This window comes from Bacillus rossius, assembly GCF_032445375.1.
Source record: "Bacillus rossius redtenbacheri isolate Brsri chromosome 4 unlocalized genomic scaffold, Brsri_v3 Brsri_v3_scf4_1, whole genome shotgun sequence".
NCBI lineage: Eukaryota > Metazoa > Arthropoda > Insecta > Phasmatodea > Bacillidae > Bacillus > Bacillus rossius.
Window position 1 is genome coordinate 23,358,091 of NW_026962010.1, and position 17,630 is coordinate 23,375,720.

The 17,630-nt window shown below is 34.1% G+C and overlaps 1 protein-coding gene across 1 annotated transcript; it reads right to left on the reverse strand.

The window, feature by feature from the left end:
* Positions 1 to 1,941: 1,941 nt before the first annotated feature.
* Positions 1,942 to 11,566, reverse strand: LOC134541572 (uncharacterized). Its single transcript, XM_063385087.1, has 2 exons — positions 11,501 to 11,566; positions 1,942 to 4,306 (listed from the first exon to the last, which is right to left on the reverse strand). The coding sequence occupies exon 2, from the start codon at positions 4,283 to 4,285 to the stop codon at positions 3,062 to 3,064; it is 1,224 nt and encodes a 407-aa protein (XP_063241157.1). The 5' UTR covers positions 4,286 to 4,306; positions 11,501 to 11,566; the 3' UTR covers positions 1,942 to 3,061.
* Between the last annotated feature and the right edge of the window lie 6,064 nt (positions 11,567 to 17,630).

Below are 17,630 nucleotides of genomic sequence, written 5' to 3' on the forward strand. Positions count from 1 at the left end.
TTTATAGTTAAATTTGTAATTTGAAAAAATATAAAACTAAATATTTTTAAATTTTGTTTGACAATAATTACGGATATTCAATATGGCAGTGTTAAATCATAATTAAAAATTGTGGAAACGAAAATGGCAAACTTGACAACATAATACAAAATGGCGGAAAGTTTTAGAAAACAAAATATTGAAAGGTCCTGGAAAGCAAAATGCTTAAATACAAAATTGCATCTATGAAACTATAGAAATCGTCAAAGTCATGAAATCACAGGCTTGGGTTTGAACTATTCTGAGTAATTTATGCCTCTTTCAAGATTTTTGGCATTTGTAAAGGGGAAAAAAAACATTTTGAGGGATTTATGAATTTGGAATTTTTTATGGGAGATTTTTCCTCGAAAATTTAATTTTTTAAGTTTCAGTTTTAAATATTTTAGGTTTTTTTTGTTGGTATAAATGCTTTCCTAAAAACCAAATATTTTGAGTCATTTTGGCAAATATATTATTTTTCAATTTATGGTAAATTTTTGTCAAATGTTTGACTTATTTTGAATTTCAAGGTCAAAGGTCAGGGTAAAGTCATCCACGATAGCCGCTCTGACACCACAATCCAAGATGGCGGAGATCGGCACCACCACGTCACTCTGACTCCGGACGCTGGAAAAATATTTGTAATTACACATAATCACTAATATCTTTAATAACAAAATACAAGACGTTAGTACTAGAAGCTTCACTTCTGCCAATAAGCCCAAGTTCGTTACACTATGGATAAGTATTTGTTCAGTGTGAATACCGACTAACGCTCTCTAAGATTTTATATGGCCATCAATTAGCAGAAATATCTACTTTAGAAGTAAAAAAAATACTTTAAAATACTTTTTTACAGCCACTAATAAAAATGTTACTCTTTTCAGAAATTTCAATTTAATACAACTGTGAAATGTCTTACTTAGAAAAATCTGAAAATATGATAGAGAGATGTTTTGTTTGATAGGTACACTTACACAAAGGCTTTGTAAATGAGTTTTTAAAATGATTGAAAATATAATTAAACTATAAAACTTTTTATATTCAAGCCAAACAATCCGTTATGTTATATTATATATAAATTTAATGAACTGAGTCACTATCGATATACGTATTGTAAAATAAATAGAGGTATTGTAAAAAAAATCGATGACACTCCAAAAAATATATCAATATAAACACAACTACCAAACAAATCATTGACAATAAATCGTGTAGCTTTCTTTGTTGCTCAGTTTAAAAAAAATATTTTATTTTTTTAAATTTGTAATTTAAGATATTTTGACATATTTTTATTTTAATGTCATCTGGCACCAAAGCAATTTCATAATATAAACAATTTCTTTTTGAAAATCTCACAAACACTCTTTGATATTTCATGGGAATTTGTACTTTAAGTAGCAAATCAAATAGCAAACTTCAACACCACGTGGGCGAATAATATATCAAAAAATTAAATTGAAAATTAATTCGCATTAAAAATAATTATATATGCAAGCATAACAAATATGTTAGATCTAGCCTCGCTAACAAGCAAATTGTGTTCTCATGTTGCAAATATACTTATAATACGAAACTTGGGCTTTTTATACGAAATTCAACACAGGAGTCATTAAAATAATGCTGAGCGTCAAAAAATATATATATATATAAATTGTTTTTCAACCACAATTATAAACGTGAATAATACGTACTTTCCTCACTCGCCATTAGAATTCGCTGCAGGAATCTTAAATGTCGGCTACGTTAAAGCTTGAACCATTCGGTTACCCGACGGAAATTTTAAACGATTATGAAACAGCTCCCACAAAAACGAAAAATAATTTTAAAAAATTACTAATTTCAGGCTTTGGACCTGGTTTTAGACATGTTGTACAGGGTTCGGCAGAGAGGACGGACGGTTGTAAATAAATCATAAAATAGTTAATTTTTACGCAAAAACAAATTTATTGATGCAGTCAGGTTCACAAGGAAATAGCATTTGGGACAGTCAAGTGTGGAAAATCACATCAGGCATGTGGTGGCTGAAATTGTTGATGCAGTGCTGGAGGCGTTCTTTGAAGTTCGCGTAGACTCGCTCTCTCAACTTGGGCGACTTCCACGCGAATTGCGTCCTTCAATTCGTCCAGAGTCGAGTCGGACTGCGAAGAAAGGCTTGTCGAACGATTTCAAAATTTTCAGGAGTTCGAACTGTTCGCGGAGCTCCTCTTGGTCTTCTGTTGATCAGTTCACCACGCCTGCGAAGTGATTCAACCCAACGAAGGATGGTGTTTCGAGAGGGAACAGCTCTATTACGATGAATGTTGAAGTGGCGACTAAACTCACGCTGTACGACGGTGACTGACTCATTATTTCGGACGAAACAATCATAGGTGAAAACGCGGTGCTCCACCGTCCAAGGCTCCATGACAACTGGTAAAACAATGCTAGGAACTCACGAGTCAAACGGCACCCTCCCCAACTCTCTCGTTGACGGAGGGGGAGAGTACTACCCATCTTAAACACGTCCGTCCTCTCTGCCGCAACCTGTATTTTACAGAACTGTCCCTCTTGTTGAAATTCCTTAAACAGTTAGTAATATCACGTTTCCTTTACTCTTTCTTTGTGAACTTTGGTTTGCGCCAGCCGCCTAGGTGAACAGTCGCTCCATACTTCCTGTAACACACTTCCGTCGCATTTATTAAATTTCGTATACCCAGAGCTTAGGTGTTACACATGAATAAATAATACTAAAAATATTTTTAAATAAATTTTAATATCAATTAAATATATGTTACTTTGGCATTACTTATTACATATATACATTTGAATAGTAATAGCCAAAAAAATATTTTGGAACATTCTTTAATTAATTATAAAAGTCCTACATGTTCATATTTTAACGTTGAGCCATAGACTTGCTTATATCAAAAAACAAGGTTTTATTAAAAATATTATAAATTATTCTAATTATTTAAGTGATATTCAAAGAGTTGAAATTCTAAGTAAGAGATATAGGAAATGTTTTTGTTGAGTTTTAGTAATATATTATTTTTTAACAAAATTATTTATCACACAGTTTAAACAGTCCCTTTTTATCAAAAGATGTAAGAAATACTTGCATTATTTCACGATACAGATGTGTGCTCTGTGCGTTATGGTACTCGCTTGTCTGTGATTCGCTAGATTCGAGAAGCAGTTTTTCCAAGTTAGGCTCTTCCCCCGGTCCGGCTAGGGCTATTGCTAGCACTGTTGATGAAATTGCAAGAGCGTATGATACTTTTTCTGTCATGTCTTTTTGCAAATCCTGGTAAGTGTAAACATTGGGGCTGCAACCTGATGAAGCTAGCCACCTTGTAAGTTCGTCATGGTAATGCTTTAAAAGTTTATCCTGCTGCTTCCACACATCAAGTCGAAGACTTGTATGAAAGAAAAATATTAAATCTAAAGCAGGAGAGGAGTATCGGCCTAGCTGGAAATCAATTAATTTCATATCAAGTAACGTCCCAGTGTCTGGACAGTACCGAAATAAAAAATTGGTGGTCCAACAGTACCCGTGATTCAAGACACAAAAAGAGTCTTCCCTGGGTGCAACATCATCATTAATATGTTCTATTGCTGACTCAGAGAAGCACCATAAATTTGAAGCACAATCCTCGAAGCCCTTCCATGTAGAAACTGTCCGACAAAGACTTTTTACAATGGATGTAAGAAAGCCTCCTGATAAATGCCGAATCTCTTTGGAGAAAAAAACATCGTGGTAATGTTTGATACTCTCGGGACCCATGATGTAGGAAAATGCATGTAGTTTCGCCAGGGTAGACAACACTAGTAGCGCATGGTCCATATCTAGCTGTTTCTTCCTGTCCGCCATGTGGTACCCCAGTGGCTTCAAGTCTTCTAATATGATAGCGTCAGTCCTCGTTGTGGGATAGCAATACGGACTGAAGTACTCGATATGTCCAGATTTATCTTTCATTACACTGTACAACTTTGGCAGCACTTTGTGGTACATGTCAAGTTCTCTCTGAAACACTCCAAAGCTAGATATGAACTTACACCCATCCCTTTCATTCGGCATTATTTTCACTATTAGATCTTTTTCTAACGAGCAGCACTCAACTTTGATTCTGTACACAGATCCCAAGTAGTTATCCCCTGGTTCTGAAGCACAGGATACATCTAAGATCTTGGTAGGAACGTGCCTTCTTTGCTCCTTGCAAAGAAGATTTGCGATGTAGTTTTCTGTCAGCCATTCGGGTAGTGATCTCATGACATCAGGTTCCATTTTTTTCTTTAAACACCTCGGCTAGAAACACAACAACCTCTACATCAGATTACCATATAAGACAGTACAATTTTTTTGTCAATCTTATTAAAACATGAATAAACTAGATATTTACCACAAAGACTGAACTTTTCATTATATAAATGAAAATAAAATATGCCAACTTTTTAAAAAAATAATTTTCATAGGAAAGTGGAATTTATTCCCAGAAGACAATAATGCAAAGCAATAAACTAACCAAATTCATTTTCTAGCAAAAAAAAATTGCAAATGAAAAAAATATATATTGATTAAAATGGTTAGTTAAATGGTTAGTTAACTACTACAATCTTCTCTCCCTTCGTATGATGCTGGAGGGAAATATAAACATTTTTACTCCGTTGCAGTAAGTTTGCTTAAACATTCTCCTAAAATCATGCATGTTTTCAATAAATATTTTCAAAAATATTTATGAATAGTTAATGCTATCTTTGATCTCGTATTTTTAGATAGACGTTTATAATTTGCAATTAAACATATCAAATTTTAATAATGATTTATATAATCGAGAGCCTTAATAAAACTGTTATCTTTTAAGGTATTTCATTTTAAGTTGAATTAAGGGAAATTCTGAAAGCGCATAGAAACAATGATTAAAATAATTAAGAGGTAGGCCTATATACACGAATCATAAGCATTTAAAATTGTAAACAGTTTCGCAAAATAATTAAGTTATGATTCCTGTTTTTGTAAATACACAAACGCACTTTAAAGTTATTAAAATTTTATTCCGGAATTCAGTTAAAAAAATCAAAAATGTAAAAAAAAAACCCTTCTGCCGGAATAAATTAAGAGGTCAGCAAACATTCTGATCTTGCTCAATAAATTATTCGCTAGGTACTGGCCTAAGTTTTTTTTAAATTTGAACAAACTTTTAACCATATGTTTTTTAAGTGTTAATATTAGTCTAGTAAACAAATTTTTACACTTAATTTTAAAAATTCGCAAAGAATGAAAGTTGTTGACGCCAATATTAATGTATTTAGCTATGTGCAGTAAATATTTTTTGCATTACTACGGTCTTAAATCACAACCAATAAGTAGTATAATATATTGGGCAAGAAGCAATTAAGCTATATTTAATAATAACACATTTCTAAAATTCCATCCTAAATTTGATCACAAATTAAAAAACTAATTTAATTAGAATTGAATAATTTTTTTGAAAGAATAGTAAAACATTAAAGCTTGGGTTGAAGTAGATTTATATTAATAGGTATACTTTGGTATTTCCGGTGCCTGAAGTCAGAGTGAGGTTTGAGTGTATGTCCGCCATCTTGGATTGTGATGTCACAGTGGCAAACATGTACGACCTTGATCTTGATCTGGACCATTACTTGACTTTGACCTTCAAAATGGGCAAAATATTAGTCAAAATTCGTCAAATATACCCCAAAATTCTCCTAAAACCACCAAAAATCAGTTTTTTTTTAAATTGTCTCAAAATATTTTAAAAAATCTGAAAAACAAAAATGTTCCTATTTCGAGGGAAATCTTCCGTTCTGAGGGAGATAATTCCCCTTTGTAGTCCTCAACAATGACAGTAGCTTGAAAAGTCCGCAGAGCGGCTTTAAGTCCGCATCTACGAGCCGCCATAGGTCGCCGAGGTCAAGACCTTGAAAATTAGGATGTCATGACCGCCATTTAAAATTATTACATAACTTTTGAAATTTTCGTTTATCCAGCCATCTTAAAGATCCGTAATTATTGTCTGATTTTAATGGGAAAAATTTAAAACTTATAATAAAAAGTTAAATAATAAATTTTTGAATAAAAACATTCCAGCATTTTGTCACGGTCACCATATTAAAAATCCGTAATTATGTAGCTAGAAAATCTGGGGGAAAATAAAATTTATAAAATAAATAATTAATCAATTTTTATGTTAATTAGAAAACGCACATAATGGTGATCTCTGTTTAACCCGGTGAGGGCAAAAATAAAAATGGCGTCGGATACTTCTTCCATGGAAGCCACCGGCTGACTGACCTCCCACAACTTTTGACCATATATATATATATTTCCAGCAAGTATGAGTCATGTCAGCCATTTTGTTTACAGGTGCCGGAGGGCGTCATCTTGTATCCAAAGTATTGTGATTGTCTGCTAGAAGATGCAGCTGTCATATTAGTTTAACTTTTACTAGCTAAAGTGCAGTTATTATTTATTACTGTAGCTAGCGCCACCTTGAAATTTGGGTGCTATTCTAAAAAATGTGTAATTATTTAGCTATAAATTCTGGAACAGTTCCAGAATTAATTTTAAAAAATCTGTCATCGGTGTACTGATTGATTCAATCAGTCCCTGTCCTTGGTTGGATACTTGATAGATGCAAATAAAATTAATTTATATAAAAATGTATATTCAATAAGAAAAGCTTAGGTTCGTAGTCTACCAAACCTACAAAGAGCCATTGATGACGTATTGGCCACCATCTTGGAAATTTGTATTTATTGACCTTGAAAGACGGGAAAAAATTCCAAAATTCATCAAAAAATCACTTAATATAATATTGATTTACTCGATGGGTTTTTGTCAGTTTAATTCTCGGCCAGTGGTTAGAATAACTACGCAAAAAGGTTAAATAGAGTTTGTTGTAGCAAGTCGTTTATCAGATAAGAGACCTTAAAAAGGCACGACATAACTTGTAACACCAAGCCTACTTACAAGATAAAGGACAATGATGAAGCTACTATTCTAAAGAAAGTGTTCTGCATTACGTAAATAATTATCCTTGTTATCAACAAGATTATGTTCATAGCACTCCTGATCTCGACAAAGAACTTAAATTGAAGGACGATGATGATTTATGGAAGAGTGAAGACAATGGAAGTATCCTTAACATGAAAAACAAGCATAAATTCAACTTGAATTCAGGTAATACTTCGTAATTTTTTTAAAATTACGGACTCTTAAAAATGATGCTTGAAGACGATGAAGAAGATTCGACGACAATGATTTGGAATTCTTACAGTAATCTGGTTTAAGACACTGACTTTTGCGATGATGGTGACAGTAAGTCTGAAGCTGGTGACAAGACCAAAGACTGTCAATATCGAAAGCTGTGATGAAGCCCTGAGACCAAAACGATGGAAACGGCGTGATAAAATAAATTATTCTGGTAAAACTTACGATGAACACTGGGTATATAATAGTGCTCTTAGAAATATTAATAACAAGCATTCCAGCAAGATTTCCATAGAGATTTTTAGACGAAATGGGAAGGTCCTAACATAAGAGTTGATCTCCTGGCTTCGGTTGGTAGAGGAAACCAGTCTCACTTCGACGAGGTAGCCTCAATACTTACAGAACTGACGGAAGCTGGCTACATACAAAAAACAATTGTTTAACTTGCATTTGTATAGTATTGAAAATTAAATAAAATTTTTAGTTTTAAAAAATTAATTGTTGTATTTTTTGTATTTTTAAATTAAGACTGAATTCTGATAATACTCCTCTTTTTTTATTGTTTTTCCAAATGTGCTTCCTTTTCTTTGTGTTTCCAATTGTCCTTCCGTTTCGTTTTTTTGTTCTTCCGGTTGTGTTTCCTTTTAGTTAATTTTGTTTCCAAATATTGGTTTACGTTTTGTGATTGGGCATGCTTTTCTTTAATTGGCTTCCAAATGAGCTTCTTTTTTAAATGTTCTTCCAAATGTGCTTCATTTTCATTGATTTTGGATCGTTAAGTCTGTACTCAGGACGGGCTTATCCTCGTGCTTCGGAGATCTCTGAGCTGAACGCCTGATATTCGACATGGTATGTTTAAAATATTTTTGAGTATCATCGAAAAACACAATAGTCCTTGGTTCAGAGACATTTGGTCTATACGCCTAACATTGAACAAGACCTGTTTTTAACGTATTTCAAGTATTGAACAATTAGACTTCCATGGTAGGCACAACGAAAAAGTATTTATTTCGTTGGACCGGTATCTTGTGTAGAGTTGATTTTCGTAGAGTGAATTATTATCTAATAAACTCCACTAAATGTAATAGGAAAAAGATATTAAAATAAATTTTAAGCTTAAACTACTCTTATCACTGGCCCAGAATCAAACCAAGAAAGGAAATTTATCGAGTCGATCTTACATTAATAGACAATTTTTTTTTGATACATTAAAATATTTTTCTGAATTTCCTGCTAAATAAATAGAAAATTCCAAGATCACGGCAAATATGTCATCATCAGCCTACTAGATGTGGGTCTACTAGGAAACTAATATGCCTTCATTGATAAAAAATTATCATCTAAAATTTTTGCATCTTTAAAGTATCGAACGAAGGACAAGAACTGATATAATCAATCGTTATATTGATTGCAGATTGTTTTAAAATGAATACTGGATTATAAATATAAACAGATTTCCAAAATGGTGAGCAAATGTCAAGATGGTGTGTGTCCTGGCAATAAATAGTTACTTCACTCTAGTGGGTAAGATTAAAATAACATAGCGGTAGCGCCCTCTATTTGACGAAAACAATATGTTGAATCTAAGATGTAAGCCTCCAGCATACGAAAACCAGATGGCGGGTGTGGTGTCATACTAGCTGGCAAGATAAATACCTTGGCATTGATGGTGGGAGTTCAGTATGTCTGTGGAAAGATCGTGAAGAAAAGATTCGTCGCCATTTTCTTTATTTTGATATCGCAGGGTTTGAACTGAAGATTACATGATATAAGTAGATGTTTTATTTAAAATATTTCTAAAATTATATAATTTTTTATAGTAATATTTTTTTTTATAAATGTTAATTTTTTCTCAAGTTTTCTATCATAATACGAATTTTTAAGATGACTGTCATGATGTCATAAGGGAAGATGGTGAAATGTTATTTTTTATTATTTTTATTAAATAATTGTTCTTAATATTAAATTTTTTCTGCTTTTCTGTTATGAAAAAAATTGTTTCTACGAGATGGCGGCTGGATCGCAATGTGCAACTTTTCTATAAACTAAAATTAGTGAGTGTGACATAAGCAATCTTTACTAAAATTTTTGAATTGTAATTAAGATGTATTAATTTTCTTACATTAATTACATGTTTACTCTGGCCATGAATCGAACCGAGGACTGTGATGGATTGCGTAACTAAACAATTTAAGTTGTTATTTTTAAATATTTTTTAGAATATTTTGGAATTTTTTGATAAAATATTAAAGAGTTTTATATTTATGGTGAAGGTCAAGTCATCGCCTCGGTGGCTTATGGCGGCTTGTTGATGTTGACTGCCGCCACCATCATAATCGTAGTCACATAGCCTAAGAATAATTCCAAGCCCGAAAGATATATTTTACAGTAGGCCTACTACTAATTAATTTAATTTTTTTTCTTTTAAAATCTGATAATATAAAAAATAAATATTTAAGATGACAGCCGTAACGAAATTTGCAATGATTATGTAACAATTCAGAATGGCGGACATGGCATCTTAATAGTCATGGTCATGACCTCGTCAGCTTACGGCGGCTTGTAGATGTGAACTTTAAGTCGCTTTGCAGACTAATCAAGCCACTGTCATTTTTAAGAAATAAAAACCTGAAATTTTCCCTCAAAATGGGATTTTATCCTTGAAATAGGGAAACTTTAATTTTTCCGAATTTTTGAGTTTTTTGAAGGAATTTATTGAAAAAAAAATTAGAAATTTTTGGGGAAATTGTCAGAAATTTTGAGTATTTGTGGCGAATTAAGCCAGTTTTCAAGTTAAGAGCAAGGCCAAAAGTCAATGTCATTGTCATAAAATATGATCATCGTGACGTCCTAATCCTAGATGTCGGACATGCACTCAATCCTCACCCGTCTGTAGGCGCCGGAAATACCTAAGCATACAACTACGGTATTTATGATTGCAGCTGTAAGTACAACTTTATATCTCTAGTTTTGAAAAAAAATTAAAATTTAGTAAGGCACAGCTAAAGATAACTTATCCTTTAATTTGTAACCAAACACGAAATATACAAGTAAGAAAGAAATTATTGGGATTTTTACCCTAGAGGTCTTAATTTCACGTATACCAAGTAAGGTCACCAAGAGACACAGTGATTTTTAAATACGTTTTCCTTTTGTCTTAGGGACAAAGGAATATTTTAAGTTTTAATATTATTAGATATCTTAGAAAAACATGATAAAATATTTTATTTGTATGGAATAGAATATTTTTGTGTTAAATTAAAACAGCATATACAAATTATTTAAATTTATTTTAGTCAAACTTGCAACTGTATATATATATATATATATATATATATATATATATATTAGTGTTACTTGAAACTCCATATATTATATGGAGTTACAAGTCACACACTAATTTTATTTCAAAATTGATTATTTTAATAGTCTTATAATTTTTTTCAACGGTTACTTGCTATTAATAGCGCATTACAAACATCCTAAACTAAAATCAACATTTAAATTGAAATGTTCTTAATGATGTTAAAATAATACATCGTTTCAAATCATTTCTGCTAATTAAAGATTTCGTTCTTGTTAATAATTTTTAATTAATGTGGTAGTGTTTTATTATCGTTTATCTACAGGCAATTAAATTATATTTTACCGAAATTACCATTTTGTTATACGACTAAAACATATGTAATAAACGTATCTTGAACGTCGAATAACCTACCCAAATTCTGGCAATAAATTCATTAAATAAATTTTTACACAAAACATCTCCGTAACTTCCCAAGAGCTAGTTAGCTCAACTATTCAACACATGGTTTGTGAAATTAAAGAATTTACTAACTTATCGAGATTGTTGATTCAGTTTTACATGTATGCTCGTTACTCAATATTTTTTTGGAAGGAACATACTGGATTTAATGTTTAAACATATTATGTTGGAAATAAAATATATATTTGTAACCTTCACTTTGTTGAATAAAAAAGATTATTAAATATGAATCTATAAATAATAATATATTTTTTCAAAATAAATTTATGATTTCAGCAAGTAACTATTTATTATGCTGTTTACAAGGAAGAAGCCTCTAACAGGCAGAGGGACAGACCAAATAAATAAAACACTAGTGCTCCGTAAATGTAAGAACTGAGTTAACGAAAGTGTAAATTGATAACGTTTGACTGTCAAAAGGAAACAAACAAACTACTTTCACGTTAAAAGTCATTGTGAAAAATATGTTTCTAAAAGTAAAATATGTACATAATGGTACCTACCAGAAAGTACCTATGCTTCAATGTCTTCGACCGAGTAACAGCGCTGGCCCATCCCTGTTCGGTGTTTATATGGTAACCTGTCCTTTCCAATGTAAACAATCATAGAAGAGACCTTCAGTGGTTCATTGTCTCGAACCGTATTTCATTGTTGTTGCGCAACACGCCAGGATTATAGTGCGTCGACTTATAGAACGCAGAAACGTATAGCATCTTGTGATGCAGCATGCGAGATTGCGATGCATCCACCTTATTTTATGATCTATTGTTTCTAGCTCTGCGATTGAACAATTTATGGAAATTTTTATATTCACTGGGTTTCATCGGCAAACATTCGCCAGGCAGGATCTAAAAGTAATCAAATACTATTTTTAATCACGTCCATGTTAGGAAATACTTCGGCAAATATTGATTTTTAAATGACGTCTACATAATTAATATTATTCAATCGAAACACCATATACAGTTTTATAGTTTATTAAAATGCTTCAAACAAAAGGTAAACTTAAACAACGGTCACATTTCTTGGAGACGGAAAGGCTGTGGGATATTCAATTCAAAGTGAAGTTTTTAGCTGTTGCGTTCCTTACTTAGTGATGGTCAAGAAAATATTTCTAAAGTAAAAAAAAAATTAATATAATTTTATAATTCATCAAGACCTGTTATTTTTATTCAAATTTTTCTTCATTCATCAACCAATTGAATAATTTATACTCTTTAAAAATTAAACACAAGGAAATTTTAAATTCAAGTCTGATTCGCGGCCAAAAAATTTAAAATATCGACAATAATACGAATTTATAAAAAATAAATTTTTCCATTCGTAACATTCAATTTGGGGTTTATTTGTTTGACCTGACATTAGGTCCTTTTATTTATGCCACTATACTTAAGATGCCCAGAATATAAAAAGGTTTGTTTGACCACCATTACCTGAGGTGTTCTTGGATTTGTTCAGTCGCATTTTATCCTATTTGAAATGTCCAATTCGTTAGTTTATTTCTGGAGTTTGCCCTGAAAGATTTGTGTTGTTATTTGTCTGATATATAATTAATAATTCATTATTTTTATCAAAATGCCATCAATCGAAGAACTTCATGGCTCCGTCTAAAGTGGAGATTCTTAAAATTCCTGAGAATGTTAGAAAATATATATGAAAAAAAAACTTTGTGCTGATATACGACATAAAAACATACCATTCAAACATATCTTGCCATTGAACATGGGCATTGCTCTAAACAACAGCACCTGCACTTCGACAAGCATTTCAATGCAAAATAGAGCAACTTCACGAGGAGTCACTGAAGGCTTCCTGAACAAACATGAGCACATTAACTGGCATCTCATAAGGGCCTGAATCCTAGAGTGCCTAGCACGACAAACAAAATATATAATTAGAGGGAGTGCAGGAGAATTGGAGCAGCTAAATATATGCAAATTAGGTTATTAATCACAAAACACCTCCCTCTCTCCACCTTTGACAGTAATAAATTTTTTTTTCTATTTTCTCCCTGTAAACCTCCTTCTATTAAATCCATCACCTGCAGTGGGCTAAGCCCCTTTATCAGTATTTAAATTTGTTTCCTGTTTATTTACTGGTGTGACAGGTATCGTCCCCCTTCCTCCTTCACCACTTCATACCCTCTCCGCCCCTTTAACCATCCTCGTCACCACTTTTACTAAAAAAATATTATTATTTTCTAATTTCTTGCTGGTGTTAGTTAGGCTGGGCCGGGCCCCATCAGAGTCCCAACTCCCACTGCAAGCATCAACTCTTGTTACCTTCCACAAGGTAAACACTTGCCCAGATGGGGCCTAACCTGCATATTAACTTCAAAAAAACAAAATCAAAGGGACAAAAACCTATGCTGAAAAATGTAAGGTCGTAGAACATTGACCTAACACATAAAATTAGTTCCAACGTTTATTGTTAATCTTTAACATATCTCATAAATAACTTCCAGTACAAAAGTAGTTATATCTGTGAAGACTAGTTAGTCCAAACAAAATATTATAATTTACACACAATAAATACTGTATCTTACTTTATAGTTTTCTTTGGTATAAGCTCTAGGCTAGAAAAAGCGAACATTTATAGGCTACATTTGAATGCTTAATATCTTTACCAATATTAAAATATATTATTAACCAACTCATAAGGTAAGGTCTTTGGAGCGCTAAATCAAGTTATTGAAAACAATATGGCCGCAAAATAATGAAAATGCACAGAAAGTGCAGAAAATGGAACAAGTGCCAAAATCACATTATCAGCACCAAAATAACACTTTAAGTTTAAACAGGTGCATCATATTCACAAAAAAAACACAAGTCCAACAGATACTACACATACTATCAAGGTTATCATCATCAATAATTCATACTCTACTGGCCATTTAATAATGACAACCCTACCAATACTTAGCTCTCCAAAACACCTTTCCTGCTGTCGATCTCTCTCTCTCTCTCTCTCTCTCTCTAATGCCTCATGATGTTGATGGCGATGGTCCTGCTGCTCCATGCCTAACTGGTCAAAACCCCGAGCTTATATACCCATTTTCTCTCCCCCCTTCCCTCCTATTCCCCCTCCAATTAATTCTCTGGTTTAATAAAGATGATTCTCGAATGTTCTAGAAGGATCTTCATACCAGTTCACATAATGTATATATTACCGATTTCCGGGATTTATTCTTCTTCTTCTAAATCCGGAGTTGGTAACACTGAATTCGATGTTGTGTTGGAATGAAGTCTCCACTTTGTCTATTTTTTTTGTGTGAAAGTGCACTGTCTTTGCCTCACACAGTCGTGACGTCACAAGATGTCAGTTTATTTCTACCCGCTAATATGAAATATAAGCTTCTTCATGTCCTTAAATGTTTGTGTGTAGAATCTTAAATTAACGTCTCATGACCATACACGGTCACATTAGTTGAGAATTTGAGATTTAGATGTCACTGTGGGATTTTTACATTAAATAACTCCACCGATATTTTCTATTACTAAATGTGATGTAGGCCTATTTATTTGGAAGTTATTTCTGTAAAATTATGGAAGTTATCATGTGCTTAAAAATGTGATACATAAAAATTTTATTTGAATATGGTTTTAGGGTCTATAGATCATAAAAAAACTGTATAAAACTTTCCGGAAGTCTCGCCACGGTAACGGCTAAAATAGGTAGTATTTCTTCGAAATCTACTAAATATGCATTTAAATAAAATTGTGTTCTATAAGGAAGGACTTATATTTATCCCTAAATAAGTTAGTTGAAATATGTTTTAGCTTTTAGCTATTCCGGTAAGTCATTCAAGATTTTGCGTGCCATGTTGTTAGGTGAAAAAAGTGCTTGTAAACTGATGAATTAAAGTGGTTCCAAAAACGAGTTTTTATTTCTCGTGTTGGATTATGAACAGAATCGAAGAATGCAAGCTTACATATATGTTGATACTGTGGAGCATTGTTGTCTATAGCTGTTTTCAACTGTTAAAGAACCATCTGTAAACAAACGAACCTGGGATGGTTTGAATCAGTTCAGTCCAACAGTCCTGTTGGCGAGCTGTAAGCCAATGATAGCCTCGTGTGCGCCGATCATCAGTTCGCACGTGGGATTCGCTGCCTCGTGCCGGCGGGCTGCGGCCAGAGGTGGCCACGTCTGCATGGTGACATAGCAACCAGAGGATTTGTTTGTTTATTTATTTATTTTAGTAGATTGTTTGTGCCATGCTGCTACGATCGCTTGGAGCAGGCTCCAAGGCTTCCCCAGCCCTCTGATGAGTCGACGTGGTGAGCAACGACACAGCTCCGGTGCTAGCCTGGACAGCTAGCAAGGTTGGATAGGCCTCCACCGGACCACGGGTTCACTGGGCGATTGAGGGGTCCCAGGGACATGTGGGAGATCGGGGTAGGCGCCAGCAGTGCTGAGAAAGTCTCAGGGCTCAGGAACAGCCAACTGTCTGGTCAGCTGAGTGCGGTAAAGGGGCTGAGGCGGCGAATATGCTGGGTTGGTGGCCCCAGCCGCTCGTCATTGTTGAAGCCCTCATACCCTCCGGATCAACAAAAGGGAGTGATCCCTAACAGTTCTGTTTTTCTTAAATCTCTGGAATGTTATTAAAAGCTTACTGTAACTCTACTCCCACCCTACCCTATTAGGGCGCATATGTGGAAGGGGAACGTGAGAATGCTGGCCGTAAGGTCGGAATAATCTGCCATGTTGGTTGGACGTCCAAAACATTGGTTGTACTGTTTGCATTGTGAAAACAGTTTTAAAAAACCATTTTTGAAGTTATACTTCTAATGCGACTTCCAACAAGGTTGCGTTAAACGTTTAACGCTCCTGGGGAGGGGGAATAGAAAGAGAGAGAGCGAGAGTGAATGCTATTGTAAGTAACTAAGTAGAGAGTAAGAAATATATAAATATTCTGACAATTTGTAGTGTCGCCATATTTGTTTCAATTTTCAATACCCTTTTTATATATTACAATTTAAATTGCAGAAAAAAAGCATGTTTCATAGACACATAAATAGTAAGTGTGTGTCATTTCTCTATGTCCACGAGGTCTCGTCGCGTCAATTTTCTCCTTGGGGCGAACCCGTTCGCTTGATTAAATAAACAGCTTTAATCGTTGAATGATTTCATGATTTATTTCATGAAAATCTGCTCTCATTAAAAAGTTAGTTTTATAGACATTCAATAGGTCTCTCTCTCTCTCTCTCTCCCTCTCTCTCTCCCTCTCTCTCTCTCTCCCTCTCTCTCTCCCTCTCTCTCTCTCTCCCTCTCTCTCTCCCTCTCTCTCTCTCTCTGAAAATCAATCTATGAATCGTTAAAAAAATTTATTTCCTTTATTTTTTTAGTTTCATTTGATACAATATGATTTCACTAAAAATCAATTTCTACCCCTTCCTATTTTCATTTCCACATTACGAAGTTTCACTTCTTCCGCGCGGAGGGACTCCACACACTATTTTTGCATGCAATTAAAAACTATTTTTTAATGATGCCAAAGAAGTATAATTTCTCACGCGGGTACCTAAGTACACGCACCCATTTTTAATGAAAGTGGCTGTGTTGAACGACGAAGATTCTAATTCATACTTGATCCAGCACCATTTCCGCAATGCTTTGGCGGTGGCGATGTTAAAAGTGACTTCAATTGCATCACAGCATGCCGTCTCCTGACAAGCCCTAACTCCGTGGCAGCCCGGATGTCCCGAGTTCTGTCCGCCGGAAGCCAGATGGCATCACGCACTTCCTGTCCCTCCCCCCTCTCCCGGTCAAGCAACAACCCGGGTGTGACGTGCGAAGCAGTTCGCACTCGCGGCTGGCATTTCCATTTCGTCACTAAGCACATAGGTTAACGTTCTCCTCCTAAATAGGCCTGCTCTCCTCTTTCTTAACGTAAAACCAAAAATTAACTTCAAATATACTGCAGTGCTGAAGTGTTAAAATCTTCAAACGAAAATGTTGCCAAGTTAAAGTTAATAAATGAACCTCTAATATGTTTCAAACATTTAATATAATAGCCAGTAGCATCGACTTTTGTAAGACCCAAAATCATTAATAAATGGGAACTTATGCAGCCAATGTCGCAAAAAAATTGCAAAAGACCTGATTCTCCTATTTCATGAGCGTTGTGTCACTTGAGTAGTTACGCGGGCTCACGTGCGGTGTGCATAACTTCAGGAAAAAAAAAAAAAAACACGATTTAAAAACTGCTCAAAATATGTGAGTGGTATTTGTTTACGTAAAACATTTGAGAATACGCTGAGGGCGCATGCATAGTTCTGTTTCCGTATTTAATTTCCAAGCTGTTTTTTTAGAAGAGTAAAAATGGCTAAAACGTGTGTTTTCAGAATCGTTTACAGTCATTCTGTTACAGATTCTTGAAAGCACTAAAGAGACTATCATTACACCATTATCTTCATTTCTCCGCCATATATAATGATATGGTAACAGGTCAATTATCACAGTTGCCCTATGCATGACGAGAAGACTGCGCGCCAGTCCACAGTCTTGCGCTCAGAGGCGACACCGCGCTAGAAGCACCAACGAGCGTCGCACATATCATCCCGCCTCACGAACACAAAAACACCCCTCACTAGGTGAGCCCCTAATATTATTTCGCGTAAATATTAAAAT

Coding starts and splice junctions, on each gene's coding strand:
- LOC134541572 (XM_063385087.1), bottom strand. CDS start 4,285: ATGGAACCTGATGTCATGAGATCACTACCCGAATGGCTGACAGAAAAC.